Source organism: Bactrocera neohumeralis, chromosome 3, assembly GCF_024586455.1.
Source record: "Bactrocera neohumeralis isolate Rockhampton chromosome 3, APGP_CSIRO_Bneo_wtdbg2-racon-allhic-juicebox.fasta_v2, whole genome shotgun sequence".
NCBI lineage: Eukaryota > Metazoa > Arthropoda > Insecta > Diptera > Tephritidae > Bactrocera > Bactrocera neohumeralis.
This window is the reverse complement of record NC_065920.1, coordinates 77,235,253-77,257,517: the sequence shown is the minus strand read 5'-3', so window position 1 is coordinate 77,257,517 and position 22,265 is coordinate 77,235,253. Positions and strand designations below refer to the sequence as shown.

Genomic DNA, 22,265 nt, shown 5'->3' with positions numbered 1-22,265 from the left:
GCAAATCAATTATACATCAAAAATGTTGACTTCAACGGAACGCCTCGACGCAACGATCAGTTCAAAGCACAGTGACTATGGCAGCACAACGTTAAAAAATCGCGCTCCAACAACTAACGGTCAAGAATCAACAGCCGAAATACACATTGCGACCGACGCAGCTGCACTGGTATCGTGCGAAAAGAACAGCGATCACATTAATAGTGACCAGTCGACGGAGCATTATCATTCCAGTGACAGTGCGGCAGCTAGTGGATCTGATCGTGCCTATCAAAGTCGGACGAACCCGCTAACAACTTACACTTCAAGTCTTTTTGCCGCCGCGAGTAGTGTGTCCTCGCCGTCGCGTTTTCAAACACGCCAATCCCGTTATCCGCGTTACGCCTACAGTAAAATGGATTCGTATATCGATGAGAAGTCCACCGCTCCGAAATCCTTTTGGAAGACGGCTGGATTTCTACGTTTCGAAACATTTCTATTTATTTTGAATCAAATGTGCATCGGTTTTGTGACCATCTACATGAGCTGGCTGTGCATCACCAGAGGTTTGGAGAAGACCCCGTTGCATGCGTGGTTGGTGACACTTGGAGTAAGTGATCGAAGTTTTTTTAAAATTTTTAAATAACATACGAGTACTATACATATAACGTAGGCTGTGGATCACGGATATGTTAGATACGTTCGTTTTAAATCAGTTTTTAACATTATTAACAAAAAAAAAAAGATTAATAAGCATAATTGTTCATTGATTATATTAAAAGTTTTTCAACATTTTTCTGAACACAATGGTACTAGGATAACCTTTGTGACATTTACATAAGTGGCTTTACAGTTAACGGATTTCGAAATGATTTATTCGCATTAATAAAAGTGACATACAGTATGAACAATGGTCGATTTACTGGGTGCAAAAAAAAAATATCGCGTTAGTGGCAAATGTTTGTCGGATCGTTTTGAACAAATTTATCTAAGAGAATTCGGGTCTAAAACCGGTTTCGAGCCAGCGATTTTTAAGGTGAAATTTTGTAGGGATTATAAAAATTTCGTTGACAGTTTTTGAGATATCCGAATGAAATTTAAATCGGAGGGTCTTTCAAACATTCTATTGATCATTTGTCATAACTGGCCAGATTGGACAACTATATAACATATCGCCCATACAACCGATTATTCGGATTTATTAAACTTCGCTTTAAAAATCGCTGACTCGAAACCGGTTTTAATCCCACAGCTTTTTAAGTAAAATTGTTCAGTATAATCCGTAGAACATTTCCCGCAGACGCCATATTACAAGAATTATTATTTGTTCAGAAAGCACATAATAGGACTGAGTCGATTTAAAAAAATTTATTGAACCAATCGTTACAGTTCTTTAAAAAGCGCTGCCAGCGAGTTTCACACAGAATTTAATCGCGTACCTCTGCTCTAACGAACGCTGCATTTTCGGCTTGCACCACTCACAGAAACACGTCGCTCGAAAATGTTTGTCCTGACTCTGCAGGTGCTCGAAAACAACTGACCAGCCGCTCGTTCGTTAGCTAGGAACGTCCCCTACCGAATCCAGTCGGTGGGCGCACTCTCCGAAGTACAGTCGCGACGGAAGAATATCAGTATCAATAATACTTTCCCAAACAAACCCTACATAGCAAAAAAAATCGATCCGCCCTAATGATCACCCTGTTATATGTAGATCATCGTTTTGTGATAAAAAATATTAATGATTGTGGTAAAGGTTAAAGATTCTGTCTGAAAGTCTTAAGGATATTCATAGTAAAACAGTTTATAACAAATTTAGAAAAAAAAGTAGTAATCAGTTGGCATTAGGTCCGGACTATAAGATGGATGATTCCGACTGTAAGGGAATGGCATGGCGAATTCTGAAACTCAATCCCCTCCCATTGATTAACCTAGCCGTTTCTGGGAGAATATTTCCTTCACGGACGGCAAATTGTTGCCTGTACAAATCCGTATTAAGAGATTGGCCTTAAAAGAACAGCTGATAGTAGATGGTTTTTACCGATCATACCAAACACATGGTAAAATCTTCCTGACAATCATTCCTGGCTTGGACACCATTTGCGCTGGCTCACCATGATTCGACAACTATCTGTTTCATTTGAGATTGAATTAAAAGGTGCACTTTTCGTCACCAGAAACCATCCGCTTTCCAAATGGATCGAATCAGCGATTTGCAGTCTTATTTCTAAACGGATTTATGTGCAATGTTTCGGGTAATAGAAACAGTGATTGCCTGAGGGTCAGTCTCGACTATTTCCATTAGTTTAGCTTCTTTCACTTCAAAATTACCGAAACAGACGAAAGTAAATCGCGTGTGATTTGATATTACTGTATCAGCGCCATAAAGATTATTAAAATTTTCAGGAGAATTGCTTACATTTTCGTCTTTATTGAAAAAAAAACTTAATTTGCGTATTATTTCTTTGTTGATGTTTATCTTTGCTCAATTAATATTGAGACAAGCACCCACAATACTGTCTCAGACTTTTTTTGTACGAAATCTTATATTGTCTTTCAATTATAATTTCAACATTTTTTAATAAAATATAATTTAAATTAGGTGGCAACCCTTCTCAACAATCTTTATTTGTTAATCTGCGTTTGTTCAACAACAACCTTATTGTATGAATTCGTTCATCTTTTAAATATTTTGCATCGAAATTTGTAAACAGATGGTAACACCCAACAAAAAATTTTGCTTTGTTAGCGTTTCAATTTGTTTTTAATTTATAACCATATTGTATGCTTTTTTTTGGCATTGTTACATTTACATAAATTTGCAAACAGATGTAGTCTCACTAAAAATATTTCTAATTGCAAGCGTTCTCAAATCGTTTTAATTTTATAATTATTTTGTAACTAACCTTTTTAAAAGAGGTACTGCATATAAATATATAAGCAGGTGGTAGCCCCTTTAAAACTATTTTTAACAGTAAACCAGCTTATTTTTTGTTTTGAACGTTAACAAATTCTTTGCTGAAACTATTACACTTAAAAACTAATTTCGAAGAAAATACTTATTTTTAAAATAAAATGCTGTAATTAATATAATTAAAACCTAATTTCGTAGAAAACATTTATTTTTAAATTAAAATGTAAACCATAAACATCAAAAACATATACACAACTAAATTCTATTAATTTCTATGTGTTAGTACATTTAGTATTTGTCAATTAAAATTTTATTTTTGTGCATGTATGAGTATCATGTGTTTGCGTCTAACTCACACACACTGTACTCGGTTAGTGTCGTAAAACCGATCGCGTTAAATGGTCACTCACATTAAATGCCTAAAAGTATGCAACATAACGCCTACGAAATTTCCTTTACTCTGTTCTAAATCCCCGCACTTATCGTTTTGTTCGCCTAGTACTCACTGTTGATGGCCGAAGCGGTGATGATACACTACAACGCCAATCCGCTGACGTCACACTACAAACGGCATGAGAAGCACACCATACACTGGGTGCTGCAGCTGGCAGGCGGCGGACTGGGCATGGGCGGTACGCTGTATAAATGTATACAGAAGGGTTTTCTGCTATCGAGCACGCATGGCAAGCTGGGTAAGTGTCTGCGAAATAGTTCTATTTATTCCTTATTTTATTTCAGTAATTTATAAAGTTATTTCCACAAAAATAGAAGTGCCAATTTATTATTTTCTTAATTTTTTTATTATTGTGTAAATATTACATTTTTTCGCCAAATATGTATATTCTGTTGCTCAATTTATATAAAGTAAAAAATATAGACACAAATCATTTGATTTTGCTTATTGTTTCAAACTTTTTCATATCTCTGCAAAGGTTTCTCCACATTTATCTTCTGCTTGGTGTCTTGGCTTAGCGGTTTAACCGCGCTTTATCAACTCAAAATGAAGGGTTGCGTACGTCCATTATTTAATCGCACATTCCACAACTTGATCGGCCTTACTTGCTTCGTACTAGCGCTTTCAACTCAATTTTATGGTTATCAAACGGGTTTCTTTACAAATGCTCACCCAGATGGATCCACGCTCCCCATTTGCATGAAAACCATAACGCTCATTTCGCTGGTGCTCTCTTGTATTGGACCAATAAAGGCGCTGTTGCAGAAGATACGGATCATTGTAAGAGACTAATATTTCATACATTTTGTGGTCATCAGTCTGTATTTGGACGTCCTCATACAATATGTAAATTAAATATTTATGAAGTGTAATATATTTGCATACTCCAATTTTTCATAACATTCTCTGTAAAATTGTATTTATTATTATCATTTAAATTTAATATAAAATAAATCTTAAATGCTCAATTTAATTTGAACTTTTTTTAAACAAAATTTTACAATTTGAACTTTTTTATTTAGTCATTTTATTTATTGAGAAATTTAGAAAATAAACAAAATATTTTTGGCTTATTCAGAAACATCACTACCCACAACACGGAAGCCCCATTATACGTTTGTTGTAAGATTGTTCTGTTATATTCACTTGTGAATTTAACAAAACGACTATTTATATGTATATATCGAATGTACATATATTTTAGAATATTCTCCGAATATTGAAGCCGATCCGTCAAATATGGTAGTGTCAGAGCTTAGAGCGAATGTGTAAGAATTTAATTTTTAACTTACCGGGTTTGTCCGAAAAGATATAGGACTGACTTTCTTCCGCCGCGACTGTACTTCGGAGCGTGCGCGCACCAACTGGATTCGGTAGAGGGCGTTCCTAGCTAATGAACGAGCGGCTGCTGCCTTCGAGCACCTGGAGAGGCAGGACAAATAATTTTCGCGCGATGTGTTTCTGTGTGCAGCGTTCGTTGGAGCGAAGATACGCGGCTAAATGAAATTCTGAGTGAAACTCGGTAAATCCGCGACAGAGACGTTTGATATGATCAAGCAGGCTTACCCAGATGTTGCTATAGCAAGAAGTGGTGTGTTTCGGTGGCACCAGGCCTTTTGGAGGGCCGGGAAGAAGTCGCATATGAATGAACAAATCCAAAGTGAAAACGATACTCATTGTCTTTTATTGACATCAAAGGCATCGTCCACCATGAATTGGTTCCTCCTGGAGTCAAGCGAAGGGTCAATCGAGTTCGACAAGACATCGCAGCCGATTGGAAGTGGCACCACGATAACGCCCCGGTTCACACCTCTTTTCTTGTGAACAGCTACCTAACCAAGGCCGCCATTCCAACGCTTCCGCAGCCGCCCTACAGCTCATATGTGGACCTTGACAACTCGTCATTGTAGAACTACAAACGCTTTGAACAGATCCTTCACAGCAGAGGTATGGCCGCAAGTGGACTCACTTGTGCCCACCGTTGGTAGCGGCCACTTCTCCAATCGACGTTTGAACTGATATCCCAACCCGCTTTTTATCCATGTTCTCCTCCATGTTGAGTTTTATTTTCAGAGAACTTTTAACCTAGCGTTTTATATCTAACACCAGGAACCTCATTAGCAATGGCAGAGGTAGCTATACATTCTCCTCCCCCAGTTTCATATGCAAATCAAAGTTACCAGGACGCGAAGCTGAACTATATATCTCTGCATTAGCTAGACATCACTTGCCCTAGGCCAGTTATTAGTTGCTAAACCTAGACAGACAGCATCCGCGTGGAGAATGTAGCGGAGAAGATTTCCGCCGATGTTGATTATTTGTTCAAACTATAATATTTTGTACACCATTAAAATGATGCCCAACTTTTGAGACTGGTAGCACAACCCTAATGCTAAAGATTTGTGTAGAACAACTAACTTATAGGATACCAAAACAAACTTGGAATACAGATTCTTTCTGGTGACTTACAAGAACTTACAACAAAGTTCAAGCAATCCGCGCAAAGATCTTAGATCTTATTGAAGTTCTTCAAAGACACAACTACGTTCATTCATATAAAACAATACAACAAACAACGCAGCATATCGACAGCGAGGGCAGAGTCACCTAATTAAACACCGGCGACAAAGGTGCAAGCGCCGATAAGTTGCCAAGAAAGTATCTGGCTGTACACAAAATCAATCACGACTGCAATATGCCTGCCAGTACATAGCTGCGGCTTGACACACTGATAAAGACATTGAGAAGCAAAGATAAAAACTACAAAACAAAATAAGAAAACAAGAAAACAAGCATATTAATCACGAGTCGATGTCGTAGTGGAGTGGAGACGCAATCAGCCACATGCAATGGAAGGCAATGATGATACGTCGCGGAACGCTATTCTACATATTCAAATAAAATTTCGGTTGGAATAAAATGATTGCAAAAACAGTAATAGGCGAAACGCGCTCTCAGCCGGAGCGCAAACGGGGCAATATTTTAGATTTTGCGCAAATTACAAAAATTAGTTGAAACAAAATCAGATGTTTTTAGATAAATACCAAAAGCTACGCAAAAATTCAAATGACACGTCGCGGCAAATTCGTAGTGAATAAGGTAAGCAATGCTAGAATACATTTCATTAGGGACACACCGGCACCGCAGAGCGCGGCGCCGCAACACTGCCACAATGTGAGCAGCTGCACACCTGCGCAAGTGGGTTGCGGACGGCCCGCTCCGCCACCCACGCTCACACTCACACAGAAGCTCGAATTCGTATTGACGCTCGTTAATCGGCTGCTAATCGGCTTCGTAACAGTTTACTTGTGCTGGATGAGTCTGCGTTTGGATAGCAAGGATATTCCATGGCATGCGGTGTTTTGCACACTGGGCGTAAGTAAAGCGAACAATAATTAGTTCACAGGAGGAATTAGGAATAAAATTCAAATATTTACCGTTTTCAGTTTCTCTGCTTGATGACCGAAGGTCTGATGGCCTACTATCGTGGCAACGCTTGCACCCAGGTGTGTCATCGGCCGGAGAAGGCACGTTTGCATTGGGTGTTACAGTTGTGCGGCTCCATAATCGGTCTCATTGGCATTGTGATTAAAATGTGTTTGGAGGAGGTGCACTTTCACACGCGTCATGGCATCATAGGTGTGTGTGTGTGTGCTATCATGTATAATTATGTTTATTTGTTTGGTGGTATAAATACAATATTTACCTTTGCAGGTCTGGCTACCATGGTTATTTTATTTATCAGCTTGTTAAGCGGTCTCAGCTCACTTTATGCCGCCGAACTGAAGGGACACCTACAACCACGCTTTAATAAAACATTGCACAATATTATTGGCTTGATTACGTTTACATTGGCTATGCTGAGCATGTATTACTCGTTCGAGACGCAACTATTTAACGATTACTCGTTAGACGCTTCAACTTATATGGACTTCCGTTTTCTCTTGGAGATTACCACAATTATTATATTTGTGTTGACCGCTTATGGCCCTATGTGGTGCTTATTTTATAGTCGTTTGTAAAGTAAGCGGAGAGTTATTTAGTGAATAATAACGTTGAACTTTAGAAAACAATATATAAAATATACGATTTTAACTTCATAATATTAAACTAAAATAGATTTCTTTATCTCATAGTTCTTAAAATAAACTATAAATATGTTATAGCTTATGCGGTTACAGTTGAGTTTACAACAGCGCGCCAGTCGTTCTTCTTTTTCGCTGTTTGGCGCCAATCGGAGATTCCAAATGTAGCCCAGTCCTTCGCCATCTGGTCTTTCCAACGGAGTGGAGGTCTTCCTCTTCCTCAGCTTTCCCCGGCGGGTACTGCATAGAATACTTTCAGAGCTGGAGCATTCATTCGGACTAGCCAGCGTAGCCGCCCTCTGTTAATTTGCTGAACTACAAGGTGCTTTCCAAAGTAAACAGGACTCTAGCGCCCCCTGGTGGCGCCATCTATATGTCGACTGGTGCGTTAGAATCAAGTAAGTGTCAGTATGTTTGTGTTATCGGTGCGAAAATAAGCTTCGAACAAAGAGCCAAGATTAAATTTTGATTTAAAATTGGTAAAACTTTTACCGAAACGTTTCAACTGATGAAACAAGTTTATGGCGAATATTGCCTATCCCGTAGCAGAGTGCACGAGTGGTTTTAACGGTTTCAAAGTGGTCGTGAGAACATAAATCGACGATCAACATGTGAGCCAATCAAAATCCGTGATCACCGGAATTCCATCGAAACTGTGCATGAATTCATCAAAAATCGGCCGAAATCATCATTGAAATTCATGGAAATGGAATTAAACTCTCCAAAACATCGACCGAACATTAGGGTTTACGAAAGCTGTGTGCACGGTTTGTCGGTTTGGTTTTGGACCGTGCAAAAAGCTGTATTGAAGTGGAAGGAGACTATTTTGAATAAAATAAATTGATTCCCGATTCTAAGGGAGCTTTGGGTGTTCCGCAACGTCAGCTTACACAGCGGTATTAGCTTTCCGGGGATACCAAATTCACACATAGCGACAGCTCCTTTTCGTGCTGTTAAAAGCAGCTTTAAAATCGGCGAAGAAGTGGTGTGTGTCCTCATTCATGTGCTTTTCCAATATTTAGCGCATGGGCAATATATGGTCAGTTGTTGATTTTCCAGCCCTGTCACACTGATAAGGTCCAATCAGTTTGTTGACCTAGGGCTTAAATCTTTCACACAGTACGCTCGATGGAAACTTATATGAGAAGTTAAGGAGGCTTATCCCACGGTAGTTGGCACAGTTTGTGGGGTTTCCCTTTTTGTGAATTGGGAAGAGCAAGGTTGTGAATACAGCTTTTCGACGTCGAACCTTCCTTGTTTGTTGACGTGCGTTTTATGCTGCACAGAGGCGGGTGTGTATCTTCGCTGCGACAAGACTCGGAGCGTATGCACGTCTATCATAACATGATCGATCTGGTTGGTGGCTTTTCGATCTGTAGACAATCAGGTAGCTTGATGCATTGAGTTCTACAGATAACCATATTTCGAGCAACCTCAACCCATTTGGGGATGTTTAGACTCAGTCAGCAAAATTTCTTCGAATCGGCTGAAGAAATCAGCTTTAAATTTTAACTTTAGCTACCTACTGAGACATATTTGTCAGAAAGAGGCCAAAGAAATAAGAATTTAAATATGATTTCAATCATTCATTTTGTTTTTACTAAATGAGATGAGATGTTACCACAAACTCTATTTCTTGCTGCCGGCAGTTATCAAGAATGCATTTTATGGACTGAAGCAACCTTCGGTATCTATGGAAACAAAAACAGTTTCTGAAGAGGAGCAAAACTTAAAAAGTATATTCCTAGGATTAGTAGATTGTATCGACTTTTTATATTCGAAAAACTTTCCACGGTCTGTTAATTTTATTTTAATATTTGCAACTCCTTGCAGTTTGTTTCGTCCAGTTTCGGTATTTTATTCCACGGGCCCAACACAACACAGGGTTTGTCCGGAAAGTAGGACTGAATCGATTTAAACAAATTTATTGAACCAATCGTTACAATTATTTAAAAACTCAAAATAGGCTGCTGCGTCGATGCAGCGCTCCCAGCGCGATTTCTATCAGTCCTATTACTTTTCTGACAAACCCTGTAAAACAATATTTTTTCATTTCCGATTTGGTATAATTTTAAACACCAACAGACTCCTTTTTTCGGAGGTCCATTCGCCGATCATAAAAGCACGTTAATTTCTATAAATGCACATTTTTTATTTTTTTTATTAAATAAATTTCCTCTTCAAAAACACCACGAAAAATATCCTTCTCCTTCTCTAGAAATGAAAACAAAGTTTATTTTTTATTTTGCATTTAGCTTTGTGCTGTTTTATTTAATTTGCATATTATTTAATAAAAGAAGGTGTGTACAATAGTTGTCACGAATAATACTTTTTGCATGCCGCAAGATAAATTAATATGAATTCTCATCAAATACGCTGCAATATAAATAAATAAATATCACGTATGTATTAAATAAAGTTTGTAAAAAAATTTCGTAAATTCAATCGATTTCGGACTTAAGTAGTGAAATTTCATAAATATTATACTTTAAATGAAATTAATGCATGTTTGTTTGTGTTGTATATATGTAAATGTGCTGTGATGTCATGGATTTACGAAAATGGACTACATTTTCAGTTGAAATATTAAGTGATTTCAGGAGTATATATTAGTGTTGTATATAAAGCACTCGAAGGCATTTTAGTCATCACTAGTCTAAAACTGATGTGTTTCAAAAAACGGTACAGTTAAAAATTAATTGGCTTGCTAGCTTAGCTTAATGGTCTAACAAAGCTTATTGAATATATATTTTTTAGATTTTTTTAGAGTTGGTTATAGTGTTGTATTTGGCAAAACATTATTATTATTTCGCATAGTTGCAAGATGTTAAGTACAGATAAGTTAGTTGCAATGGAAAATGTTCAAAATTAAGTACTTTAAAAATAAAATTTTTTTCAGACTTATTCAATTGTGAATGAACAATTAAAAATTAAGTAATTGAGAATGAACAATAAATTCATTATTTTATTTTGAATGAATGACAAAATTGTGGAAAATTAACGCTAATGCAGATATAGACCAACTTTTAATTATTAAAGAGCGCATAATTACGCGCAGATATATTTCGTACGACTTATTTAATAAAATCTCGCAAGTACAACACAACAACCATACTATTTCTGCTTTTTCATATAAATTATATTTCATATGCGCTTAATTCGCATTTTACATTTTGGTGGTGCGTCTGATAGCAAATGACATGGAAATCGCTTCAATGTAACGACGCAGCGATGGTGCACCAACGCCGCCCTCGGACGCGCCATAGACACGACCACGCATGCCGCTATCGCCAACATCACCAACGACTCCAGCCTTTGCACCGCAACATTGCGGCTCATTGCAATAGCGGCATGTCTTCGTTGAGAAATAGCTGTTTTCACACTCGTCATCCTCCTCTTCCATGGCGTCGGTGATCTCATAATCCTCAGCAAAAACCTTAGCGCGCTGCTCATAACGTAGGTATAAGGTCAAGCAGATGAAGAGCACAAAGAGTAGGGCACAAATGGCGCCGCTTGCAATACTCGCCTCTTCCAGCATTGGACGTGGTCGTTTCGGCAAGAAGGATGCATCGTACTCCTTGTACTCGCAGCGTGGCCCCATAAAGCCATTTGCGCACTCGCAATTATACATAACCGAGTCGCCCAGCTTAACCGAGAAGCAGGTTGCATCATTTAAGCAATACCAAGCGTCGTAGTTCACCGGACATTTGTAGGTTGGGAAGGTGATGTTGGGTCTCGGTGTCGTTGTGGTAGTGGTAGTCGGCTCCGTAGTAGTGGTGGTGGTGGTAGTAGATGTTGTAGCGGATGTTGTCGACTGTTGTGGCGAAAGCGAAGAGGCGGCCGAGGAGAGCGTGCGTGGCTTGGGTATGGAACGACTAGAGCATGCATTAGCCGTAGTCGGCTGCTTCAAAAGGCAAGCGAGCACTAGAGTCAACGAGCAGACGCCAAAGAGTAGCGTGCATTTGCGCTTGAGCAAAGACATGATGTTCAGAATTAGCGTTTAGTTTACTTATAGAAATAAAGTTACTTAATTAAGAGAATGTGTTCAATACTTGAGTGAGTGAGTGAATAAGTGTAGGATGTGTGAGTTGAAAACTTGTATCAGTTTTGGTTTTCGGTTCACAAAATACTGTTTGTTGGAATGGAAATTATTCAAAGTGGAATTCAGTTGATGTTATGCATTTAATTATTTAAAAACATGGACGTGAAAACTTAAATAAGTTTCGATAACTTTCTTATAGTTTTATGCTTCGTTTACTTAAAATTCAAGATCTTTGATTTCAGTTACTTTTTCGAGGTTATTATTACAGTAATTACAGAAATTTACATGCCCACAAATAATACAAAATTTTTGTTAGCGACTTTCACAGCTTTTTTCACTTCTGTTACAATTATATTTTTGGTTTAATATTCTACACTTTATGATGTGAGTGGTGTAACTAGAACGTATGACTTTAATAAACAGTTAAATCAAGTTGCTAAATTACTAACTTGCTATCACAATTGTCGGACATGTACGCACATATAACGTTATAGCGGTATTTTCACACACTTTTGATACAATTAATCGGACTTAACTACGCACACAGTTGTGTTTACAAGAACACCTTATACTTATATTAATTATATTTAATAAATATTGTAAAAACAGGCAAATTTCGATGTTGAAAAGTGTTAAAAAATCAGTTAGTCCTTGTTGTTTTTGTGGTATACCTGCGAAAATAAGATTAAACGAATTACATTTTTTAAGCTATCTGTAACAAGTATAGTTCAAACTAAGTGGAAAGCTTATATTTAAAAACAATAGAAGAAACTGGAAACTAAAAATACATTAAATTTTACACCAAAAAGTTAAAAACTCAAAATTTTTAATTAGTACAAAAATTTTAATTTTATTTTTTTGCTTAAGTTTTTAATAAATAAAAAATATTGAAATTCTCTTTTACGGTTTTGTTTATCAAGCGTTTCTTATTTCAACTTAAAAAATTTTGCTTAAATTTTTAGGCAATAAAAAAAATATTGAAATTTTCTTTTACAAATTGTTTCTTATACAAGATTCAATTTTTTTTTATTAAGAATTCAGGCAAAAATTTGTATGCTGACAAAGCAACAGCTTGTGTACTACTTTCCGAACCATGTATCAAGAATACGTTGTCCAGAGAAATATTTTAACTTCGAAGGGACATGTCTCTTAAACTATTTCAGCTTTACTTTCAGCCTGAGGCATGCAAATTTTTTTGGCGTTTTACACCATCAAGTCTTCCAACTCCACTACTCTTTTTGAATTTAGCAAATATGTATGTATGTATGTACTGAAGAATAGTATGTGCTTTTATTTTAATATTGCCGGTTTCGCGAGTACTTTTGTTCTCTAGCCAATGTTTGACCAGAGCCTGTAAATCTTCCTCTCAATCTCTGAAAGTATTCGACGCGGTACCCGCCGTTAGAAGCCGTTGGAAAGACTAGGTGGAGAAGTAATCTCCAATTGGTGCTAAACTGCAAAAAAGAAGAACGACTGTCCCGCTGTTGTAAACTGGGCTATAACTGCGTAAGCGATGTCTACGCCAATAGAGAAGAAGTAGAAGGAGGCTAAACGATAAACAATTAAATAAGAGTGTCATCATGAAGGATGTGTGCGGTTCAATGGAAGCAAAATAGGTGCCGCGGGAACAAGTAGCGTCGGTTACCTTGTTTCATCGAAGGGATTATGTATAGAATAGATTACTATTGCATGCAAAAGTTTGTGCTTTATGGGTTACGGAATGGTTGTTGTACAATGTGAAAAAAGTGCTGCCACATCTCCCGCATAGGCCAGACCTCAATCCCATTTACACCTGTGGACCTATCTGAAGACGAAGTTACGAGAGCGCAAAGTTAATACCAGAAATGAGGTTAAGGCTGCTCTTCAGAAAATATGGGCAAACATACCGCTTGAACTTATACACAATTTGGTGTATTCTATAAATAGAAGGCTACAAACCATGATAGAAGACAAAGGTGCACCAGAAAAAGTACCTATTAATTTTTCTTAAACAGTTAAAATGTCCATTTATGCAGACTGTACAAGTTTATTTGTCTTCGAAAATGGAATTATTTTGGATTTCATAGTTTAACATAAAAAAAAACTAAGCGGAAAAACATCAAGATAAGGAAAAAATTTAAAAGGTCATAAAAAAAACTGACACATACGAACGCCAAACCCTTTGATGGTTTTACTATACTGACCTAGTACCATCACCCTGACTTGGAATTTCTCACCCCCCAAAAAAATTGTATTTATTTAAAAATATATACAAAAAATATGACAAAAAAATGAATCTATAACAACAAGAAGTTGCAATTTTAACTAACGAAATAAAAATAGCTAAAAATCCCCAATTACTAATTGGTATTCTGAAGTCATTATACAATAAGGACCTTTCGAGAAAGTAATATGCGTCATACATAGGCATAGTGCATAGAAATATTAGTATGTCATAGACATATTAGAGAAAGTACCGCGCGTTCGACCCACTGACGCAGCACTCATGCATTCAGGGGCAAAGTGCAGCAATACTCACGGCGCCACAACCAGCGATTCACTTTAAATTGCCAATGACTAAGGTATGACGTATGTATGTATGCATGTGTGTAAAATGAGCTGCAAACATTACAATTGTGCGATAAGCGTAAAAATTTTTGAATGAATTGTAAATAAAGATAGGTAAACACAAATCGGTGCATTCGATGACTGTGTGAAAATGCAGGCATGAGTCTTTCAACATTTTAGGAAATTCGCTTTATTCATTGTTTTCGCTCGTTCGTGCAATTTAATTTCTATTATAATTTTGTATTTAATAATTTACTCGCAATTTAATTTTTATTATATATTTTTTTATGGCTGAATTGTTTTTATTTTATTATGTAAATTTTAACCAAATCACTAACGAATTTTCTGATTTCTCATTTTCTTTTTAAACACCAATTTTTATATTTTCAATTTAGCACATATTGTCAGTCAAACCAATTCATTATATTTTTTATAATCACAATTTTTTCTAATTAGCTTTTTGTAGAGCGCTGTCCCCCGTTGATTATCCTAGCTCATCAAAGCTGGCTGTGATATGCGTTGAGAATCCATATCACAACCACTTGATGAGGCTTAGATAAGCAACATTTTATAGCCACTTTTTACTTTCAAACTTTTTGTTGTTTCGTTTTTATTTTTATTGTTTTTTTTTGCATTACTATTATTTTAAATGACATTTCCAAGCTGCAAGCGCCGGTTAACCGAGTTGATGGCTGATGATGTTGACATTTATGCAATTTATGGAGAATGGAGTATCCTGCAGCGTTTCGTGTGTGAGCACAGTGTGCTTATGGTCGCGCTCTGCACGTGTGTGTGTGTGTATGCGCACTACTTGCATGTATAGGTATGTGTGTGTGTGTATGAATGTGCTTTGTAATTGCATGTTATTCGAGTGAATGGTAATCTTTTTTGTGACAGATTTTCATGATTGTTCGTTTAGGTTGGTTGGTTCTTGGTTTTGTTTGGTGCAGCTCTTAGGAAGACGTCCAGCTAAGCTCATCAAAGCTGGCTGTGATATGCAGTTTCAAATAGAGCATTTCACAACCACTTTGTGAGATTTAGACAAACGTATTTTGTTATTGTTCTGATATATAATAAACTATAACGCTGTCTACTTGATATGTGTTGTAAGGATTATGGCGAATGAATTACTAATATGAAATGCGTAATTTATAAAAACAAAAATTTTAATTTTTTTCCAAACCAATTTACACATTTTAGTTTTAATATGGTGATAACATAATTTTTAAAGCTCATTGTGCACTTTTCACATTTTCCAAATCGATGATGGACATTTTTTTTATAAAATTTTATATATGTATACTTTTTTTCTTATACAATTTTTTTAATTTTTTCTTATACAATTTTTTTAATTTTTTCTTATAAAATTTTATTTGTTTTTTTTTTTCTTAAAAAAAAATCATGAAAATTTGCAATTTTTCGCTTATCATTGTTAATGTCTCCGTTAATGCTTTAGAATCGCGACGCTCCTCAAAGCTGGCTGTGATATGAATTTCAAAAATATATTTTAAGCAGAAAATGTCAACATTTCGCAGCCACTTTGAAGAATGACACAATTCTATCAGTAAGTACAGGCATGATTCGTTTTCTTCTTTCTTAATTTATAAAACATCAAAGAAAATTGCGCCAAATTCAAATGAATTTACTGCCGAGCGTCACCACCAAGTGCGCTAATAACACCCATACAAATATAGAACAAAACTTAGAATTTTATATTTTAGCAGCATTTTCATTGTCTTCTGCGCGATGTTATTAAAGATTTGAAAGTCAGCATCAATTTTGATAAAACAAAAAATAAACACGCGTCACACACATACAATCAGCAATTCGTAATTTCTAAAATGATCGATAAGTATGTAGTCAGTGTGGTAAAAAAAAATTGTATGCTTCATAATCTTGCTCCACATCAAGGTTAAAGTCACATTAGTACCGATTTCTAAAAACAAAAAAAAACATAAAACGAAGAAAATATAATTAAAAAGAATTTCACCGCGCAGATGAGAATTTTTTAGTTTTTTTTTTAAACTCCGCTTTGAACAGTTGATAAGAATAAAAAGGAAAAAAGTGCCAGCATAAAGCAACCACAGAAATGTATTATTTCGCTTGTCACTCAACAAGTCACCGCAGCGCACGTAGTATCAGCAGCATACAGATACAGTATACATACATACATTTGTGTATCACATACTGATATACATTAATAAGGATGACAAACTTAGAGAAGCGAAAGAGATTCGAGATTCCGATAACTACTAAAATACACTCATCTTAACTCATATCTCTAGAGAATGATTACGAAGAAATATATATTTTGACATGCAAATATATGTACGTATGCTACCGATTCCTTTCTTAGTAGTTCACATTGTAATTTTAATTAATTTCAATATTTATTTTTGATTTTATTAGACTATGTTTTATAAAACAAGCTTTTCCTGGCAAACTCGCAGACAAAATATACATAGTAAATAACTTTTTGTTTCATAATTGAAAAACTATTTTAAAAACACCAAAAAGTGTTGCAAATTGATACAGCTTGTCAAAGTGGATCACCTGTTGCTCAATGACACTATTTTCATGCAAAAAACACACTACAATTTAGTTGTAATTAAAAAATAATTGAATCTGAGCAATGCAACACTTGGAAAAATATGCAAAATGTCGCTTATTAAATAATTACGAATATTTCATCATCACTGTCGGGGCAAATTGTCTCAAAAGTGAGAAGAATGCTGCGCTGAGCTTTATCATGACGCGACACGTAATGGCGCGCGTACATAAATTGATTCACCGGCGCAATGCCGGAGCATTTTAGTGACCTTTGGACTGCATTGAGGATTTAAAAATAACACACAATATAAGAATCAAATCATATCATTCAGACAGCGCATACAAAGCTTAATGGACGGTGGTGAAGCGTTAATAATTAAGCTGGCGCTAGGCAATTTCCCGAAACGATAGCGAAAATCATTTCGTTCCATATTGTAATTGATTTATAATAAAAATGTAGTATAGACTGCAGAAGAAACTCAAATAAAGTTACAAATGCGCGAAAAGTGGCAGCAAGCATCACTTGACCCCACCAGCCATTCACACATGACAGCCGCTGAATGCGTGCAAGCGATGGCTGTAGATTTCAAAATCATATTAAATGTGCAAATATAATACATGCGCACCTAAGTACATATGTACAGCTTTGCTTGTATACTTGTATATACATACATATGTATATATACTCGTATATACGAACATTTTTTTTTTGGCAAAACGAATTGTTTCTCCGTCCTGAATAAAAAGTGTATATAATGATATGACGTTAAGCGTTTTGGCTTATAACAGCTGACGTGCGTTAAACAAATTGTTACAGATTCATTTACCTGGGTCATTAGCACAATTTTGCTTGCCACTGTGAACGGGACGGAAGCTCGTGTTTAAATAGCCGTTCTTAGGTGAGATGTGTGAATGTATTTTGCAGATCGAGCACATAATAATGCCATACAAGATCGCTTTTTATACGCTGAGCAGGGTATATAAAGCTTGCCAGGAGGTTCAGGGTAACGACTTGCGTGCATTTAGCCATGCTCGTCTTTTTGTGAATTGATCGCGAACCAGTACATCAGTTTGTGAGATATCGATCTGAAATTTTGCACACATTCTTTTCGCCACAAGAAGCTGCTCATTTGTCGGAAATGCAGATATCGGACTACTATAGCATATATGTAGATGTCATACAAACTGATCGTTCAAAATCAAGTTATTGTAAAGAAACCTCTTTATTTGAATTGATACCTTCACGATCCATGGCAGCGGTACAAACTTCGAAGAAATAGTAGATGACATCGAAGCACTAATCATTTAAGAAAATGCAAGAAAGTAATTATTAATTCATGCTTAGCAACAAATTAAAATTTCTTATGTGTATGTGTGTAGGTCAAGATCAGCACAACTGTACTTGGACCACATAAATACATGTACATACATACATATGTATGTATATGTACACGCAATACATGCTTTCACCACTATTCACAGTCGCTTCTTATTTGTTTTGTTGTCTTCGCATGAGCTCATGATGATCGGCTTGATCTTATGATGCTGATCTGACCATGTTGACGCGTTCGCATTTTTGCAGACGGTTTTTTTTCTTCTTCTTTCTATGCCACAACAACTTTATTAATAACGCCTTGGCTTTGGCGGCTTTGTTTTTCACAAATTTAACACAGAATATTAAGTAGTTGCGCCGAATTGGAACAAGCGTTGACAATAGCGCGCAAACTGAAGGAGCTAGCGTTATGCCATTAGCCAATTTATTAATTCAATGACTTTGAATATCTTCAACCGACCTGCGCGTGGCATAACAGATATACAGACATACATATATGAATCAACACTATATATGTAAGCATGTATGTGTTTGAATCACACAGAGATAGTTGAAAACCACACGCATTTGGAACTTTGCCGAATTCGCAAAAAAACAAAAATTAAGTAACATAAAAAATGGCACAAAAATGTTGTTATTGTTGTTTTATATATTCATTGATATTTTTCTTTGTAGTTAGCAAGCATCGTCTATAATAAAGCGACACGCGCATGAATATTTTGGAATTCTAATTGTTTGAATACGCTTTAGCAACCGAAAGTGGGGCCTAAAAAAGACGTCACTCCAAAAAATTCAATAACTGGCGCGAATACAAGCGGTTTGCCCGCCCAATACAGCTAGCTAACCGTAGCGATTATAATCGAGGTGAGGTGTGTAGACAAATGACGACTATTAATATTGTCAATTCAATTTATTTAAAACGCAAAAAACGCAAAACGCGAGAAATATAATATACGACATGAGGATGCGCATATGTACATATGTACATACATACATATGTAAAGTGGTGACACACACATTCCTTGCCTTCGACAGGTGTATAGGGTGAGCTATGTAGCCACTTGCTGCTTGTTTGTTGTTGTTGTTTTAAAGTGCGATGATAAATTACACGGCGAAAGTTGATTGCTTGCACTTTCTTAACACAAATAATATAATAATATATTTTATGAGCTGCGAAATTTATGCTAAGCCATTTTATAGTTTTTTAATTAAAAAAAAACAATTTATTTTTATCAGTACACTTTTTTTATAATAGTGCTCTGCCACATTAGTCAAATATTGTACTTAAATGTTATTTTTGTTTAGTTTTTTTGTTCAGGTGTAAGAAAGTGTGTCTACTGACCCCGCATACGCACCACCTTACGGCTTTAAACTAAACGGCACAAATTGAGTATTGAATGAGCGAACTCAAATCTTTGGAATGCCAAGCGCACGCGCGCACACAACGACAACGACAACGACAACAACCACCACCAACACTTCAGATACACACGGAGCACAACACGTACCCGAACGAACGCGCGGATAAAATTCAAACTATGCAGTCATAACGGAAATTTCTTACTTGCTGATACAACAATGCGACGAACGCGCCATACAAACACGACGAACGAATACCACAGCGAGCGGCAAAACGCTAAAAGGTGCGGCTTTTTTGCACCGAATATATGTATTCATATGCAACAACACGAATTGAGCGCTGATCGTTTGTTTTGCGGCCCCAATGGTGCACCACACCACCATGCGCGCCATACAACGTCCCACTATTCAAGCGCGCCACGCGACAATACGGTGTGTACGCTATGACAAGTTACGGATTAATGAATGAATGAATGAGTAGTGACGACGACGGCGGCGACGACGACGACCACAACAGCGTACACATGAATGAGTCTCTGCACCCGCCATCGCCGCGGCCGTCGCATCATCGCCAACACGCAGCCAATACCAACAAAGCGCAGAGTAATAGTAGCACAGCAGAAGCAGAACAACCGGTCAGCGCTTGCATGGGAGCAGCGCTCTGTCGCTCCGCTCGTTGTACGACGTACAGAAGAGCAGCAACAACAAAATTCAATGAGATGAAACGATTGGAATAGGACAGGGCCAGGGTAAATGGTGACGCGACGCATTGAAAATACCTCGGCTATGTGCTCGTCGTTGTTGCGAGTGCATAAAAGCGGAGAACGGAAGTGGGGAACAACCAAAAATAAATCCCCATAACAACGTTCGGCACGTCTCACCTCACCGCACAGCACCACACCGCAACCAATGAAGCGACGACGAAGGCGAAAGCAGCGCATTCTAAACTGTTAAGTGCATAGACAAAACCACCAAGTTGTTTGTATGTTGGTTAGTGCCTGCCAAATGAACCAAAAACTTGCACGAAAATGAGAATAACAACTGTAAACCGAATATGAAATTTGTTGTTTCCGTTGTAAGCTGCACTGCGCCTACGCGCTTAATTTTTGTTTTCGAACACGCTTGAACGCTGCGTTTTCGGAACGCAAGTGATTCGTTATGGGCACATAAAAGCGTGGGTTACTCGAAAATGCAATTTTCATATGGATCGAAGATGTATAAAATGCGTAGATTAATTTTCGAGTACAGTTCTTATAGCGAATCCGATTTAATGTTTCGCATATTTGCATTTATGTTCTTCAACTGCGAAGTAAATACAAATTTTGCGTTCGAAAACAGATTAAAAGTATTTGATAACGCAATATGATTCACGCAGACAGGAAATTCGAACATTTGTTGTTGTGTGTTTCAAAGTGCAATGCTCGCTTTATTAAATTCTATTAATGAGGCCTTGGATTTTAAAAATTCGCAAATACTCGTTTGAACTTTCAGAAATGTCGCGCACAACCAATGAGGATGTGCCGCACAAAGTAAACAACAACAAGACAAAATATTAACGAATCTAATCTTCAAATAAATTTTTTTCTCATATAAGAACATCATTTTTGTCGTTAACTTTATATGACAGCTATATGCTATAGTGGTCCGATCTGCACAATTTCTTCGAAGATTGTTTCGTTGCCTATTATAATAATAAGCCATACCACATTTCGTGAATATATATTTTCGAATAAAAAAGTTTTCCATACAAGCACTTGACTTTAATGTTGTTGTTGTTGTAAGGGCAGAATTCTGACGAGTTGATAAAAATTGTCCGTTTCGTTTACGTTGACCCCATTGTCGTGGGATCGGAGTATGTGGCTTTGATTGTTCAAGGCTATATTGGTCCCACTTTGGCGGTTATGACAAATGATCAGCTGTTTGGAGAGAAACAGATGTGTGCAAAATTTCAGATCAATATCTCAAAAACTGAGGACTCGTTCGTTTATATACAGACTTTTTGCAGTATTAGGTAGGTATAAAAGTAATTGTTGTGCTCGACAAAAAATTATGTTATTGTTGTTGTAACGGGTACCAAATCCCCGAAGTAACGCGATCAACTGATATGGCGCAAGTTAAAATTATTGTGCATTATATTGACGAATGAAGCCGAATATTTTCGAATTTAGATCAAGCTTTTTTAATACCTTCCCAATAAGCAGCCTCTAGTTTCCAAGCCAAATCACAGCAAAAAGTTCTGTTATTAGTTCAGCAAAACGCAGCGGATGCTTGCGATTCTAGCGCTACATTTGCGTACGATTAAACAAACGAGACGTACAGACAAATGCGTAAACCAGACGCACTAACACAAAACAGAACAGACAGTATTGCATATAAGTACATACAAAAATCATAGATCAAGCGAGACTAGTTTCTAGCTACACACAAATACAGTAGGTATGTGCTGAAACGCATTCGGTTCTATAAGTGCGATTAACGCGCACGCTCGAGCAGAGGTTCAAATCGTACACACACATAAAAAATCAACTAGCAGACAAAACACACACACGCATACATACATTAATTACGACAGACAGTCACCAGTCAATGGCCGACGTTCGTCATTGGGGGGCACGCACGCATACAGCAAATTACACAAAAAAATTGAAAAAAAGTAAGAAAAAAGTTTGTCTATATGCTAAGAGGTGCGTAGTGTGCACCGACAAAAACACATACCGTTGTCAGCGCAAATGACGAACGCCAACACTTTTATAGTAAGAAGTAGACGTAAACGAAACGAAACCCCATAGAAAGCGTTGTTGTCTATCTGTATCGGACGAATGAACGGACGGACCAGACGTCGGTGTCGGTATCGGTATTCTTTCGTTGTCGGCCGGTAGCAGTGGTGGTGGTGGTGGTGTCTTCGATTGTTGACTTTAGATTTCTTTTGCTTACTATTTCGAGGGAAATGAAGCCAAAGAAGCGTGTGCTGCCTCGCTAATGAGTGTAAACCTGAGCTGCTGTTG

General features: G+C 37.0%; 3 protein-coding genes and 1 long non-coding RNA gene across 4 annotated transcripts; 3 read left to right on the top strand and 1 right to left on the bottom strand.

Moving 5' to 3' along the window:
- Positions 1–10: 10 nt before the first annotated feature.
- On the top strand, positions 11–4,317 carry LOC126753937 (uncharacterized). Its single transcript, XM_050465716.1, has 3 exons — positions 11–589; positions 3,390–3,582; positions 3,823–4,317. Exons 1-3 carry the CDS (start codon positions 23–25, stop codon positions 4,134–4,136), a joined length of 1,074 nt encoding a protein of 357 aa, XP_050321673.1. The 5' UTR covers positions 11–22; the 3' UTR covers positions 4,137–4,317.
- On the top strand, positions 598–3,316 carry LOC126753942 (uncharacterized). Its single transcript, XR_007666227.1, has 2 exons — positions 598–2,036; positions 2,122–3,316. It is a non-coding gene; the product is annotated as an uncharacterized LOC126753942 (long non-coding RNA).
- Positions 4,318–4,874: 557 nt separating the features above from the next.
- LOC126753938 (transmembrane reductase CYB561D2-like) lies at positions 4,875–7,426 on the top strand. The gene is made up of 3 exons (XM_050465717.1): positions 4,875–6,719; positions 6,791–6,983; positions 7,059–7,426. The coding sequence occupies exons 1-3, from the start codon at positions 6,411–6,413 to the stop codon at positions 7,364–7,366; spliced, it is 810 nt and encodes a 269-aa protein (XP_050321674.1). The 5' UTR covers positions 4,875–6,410; the 3' UTR covers positions 7,367–7,426.
- Positions 7,427–9,937: 2,511 nt separating this feature from the next.
- LOC126753512 (protein spitz) lies at positions 9,938–21,994 on the bottom strand. The gene is made up of 2 exons (XM_050465017.1): positions 21,976–21,994; positions 9,938–12,142 (listed from the first exon to the last, which is right to left on the bottom strand). Exon 2 carries the CDS (start codon positions 11,409–11,411, stop codon positions 10,596–10,598), a length of 816 nt encoding a protein of 271 aa, XP_050320974.1. The 5' UTR covers positions 11,412–12,142; positions 21,976–21,994; the 3' UTR covers positions 9,938–10,595.
- Positions 21,995–22,265: the final 271 nt, after the last annotated feature.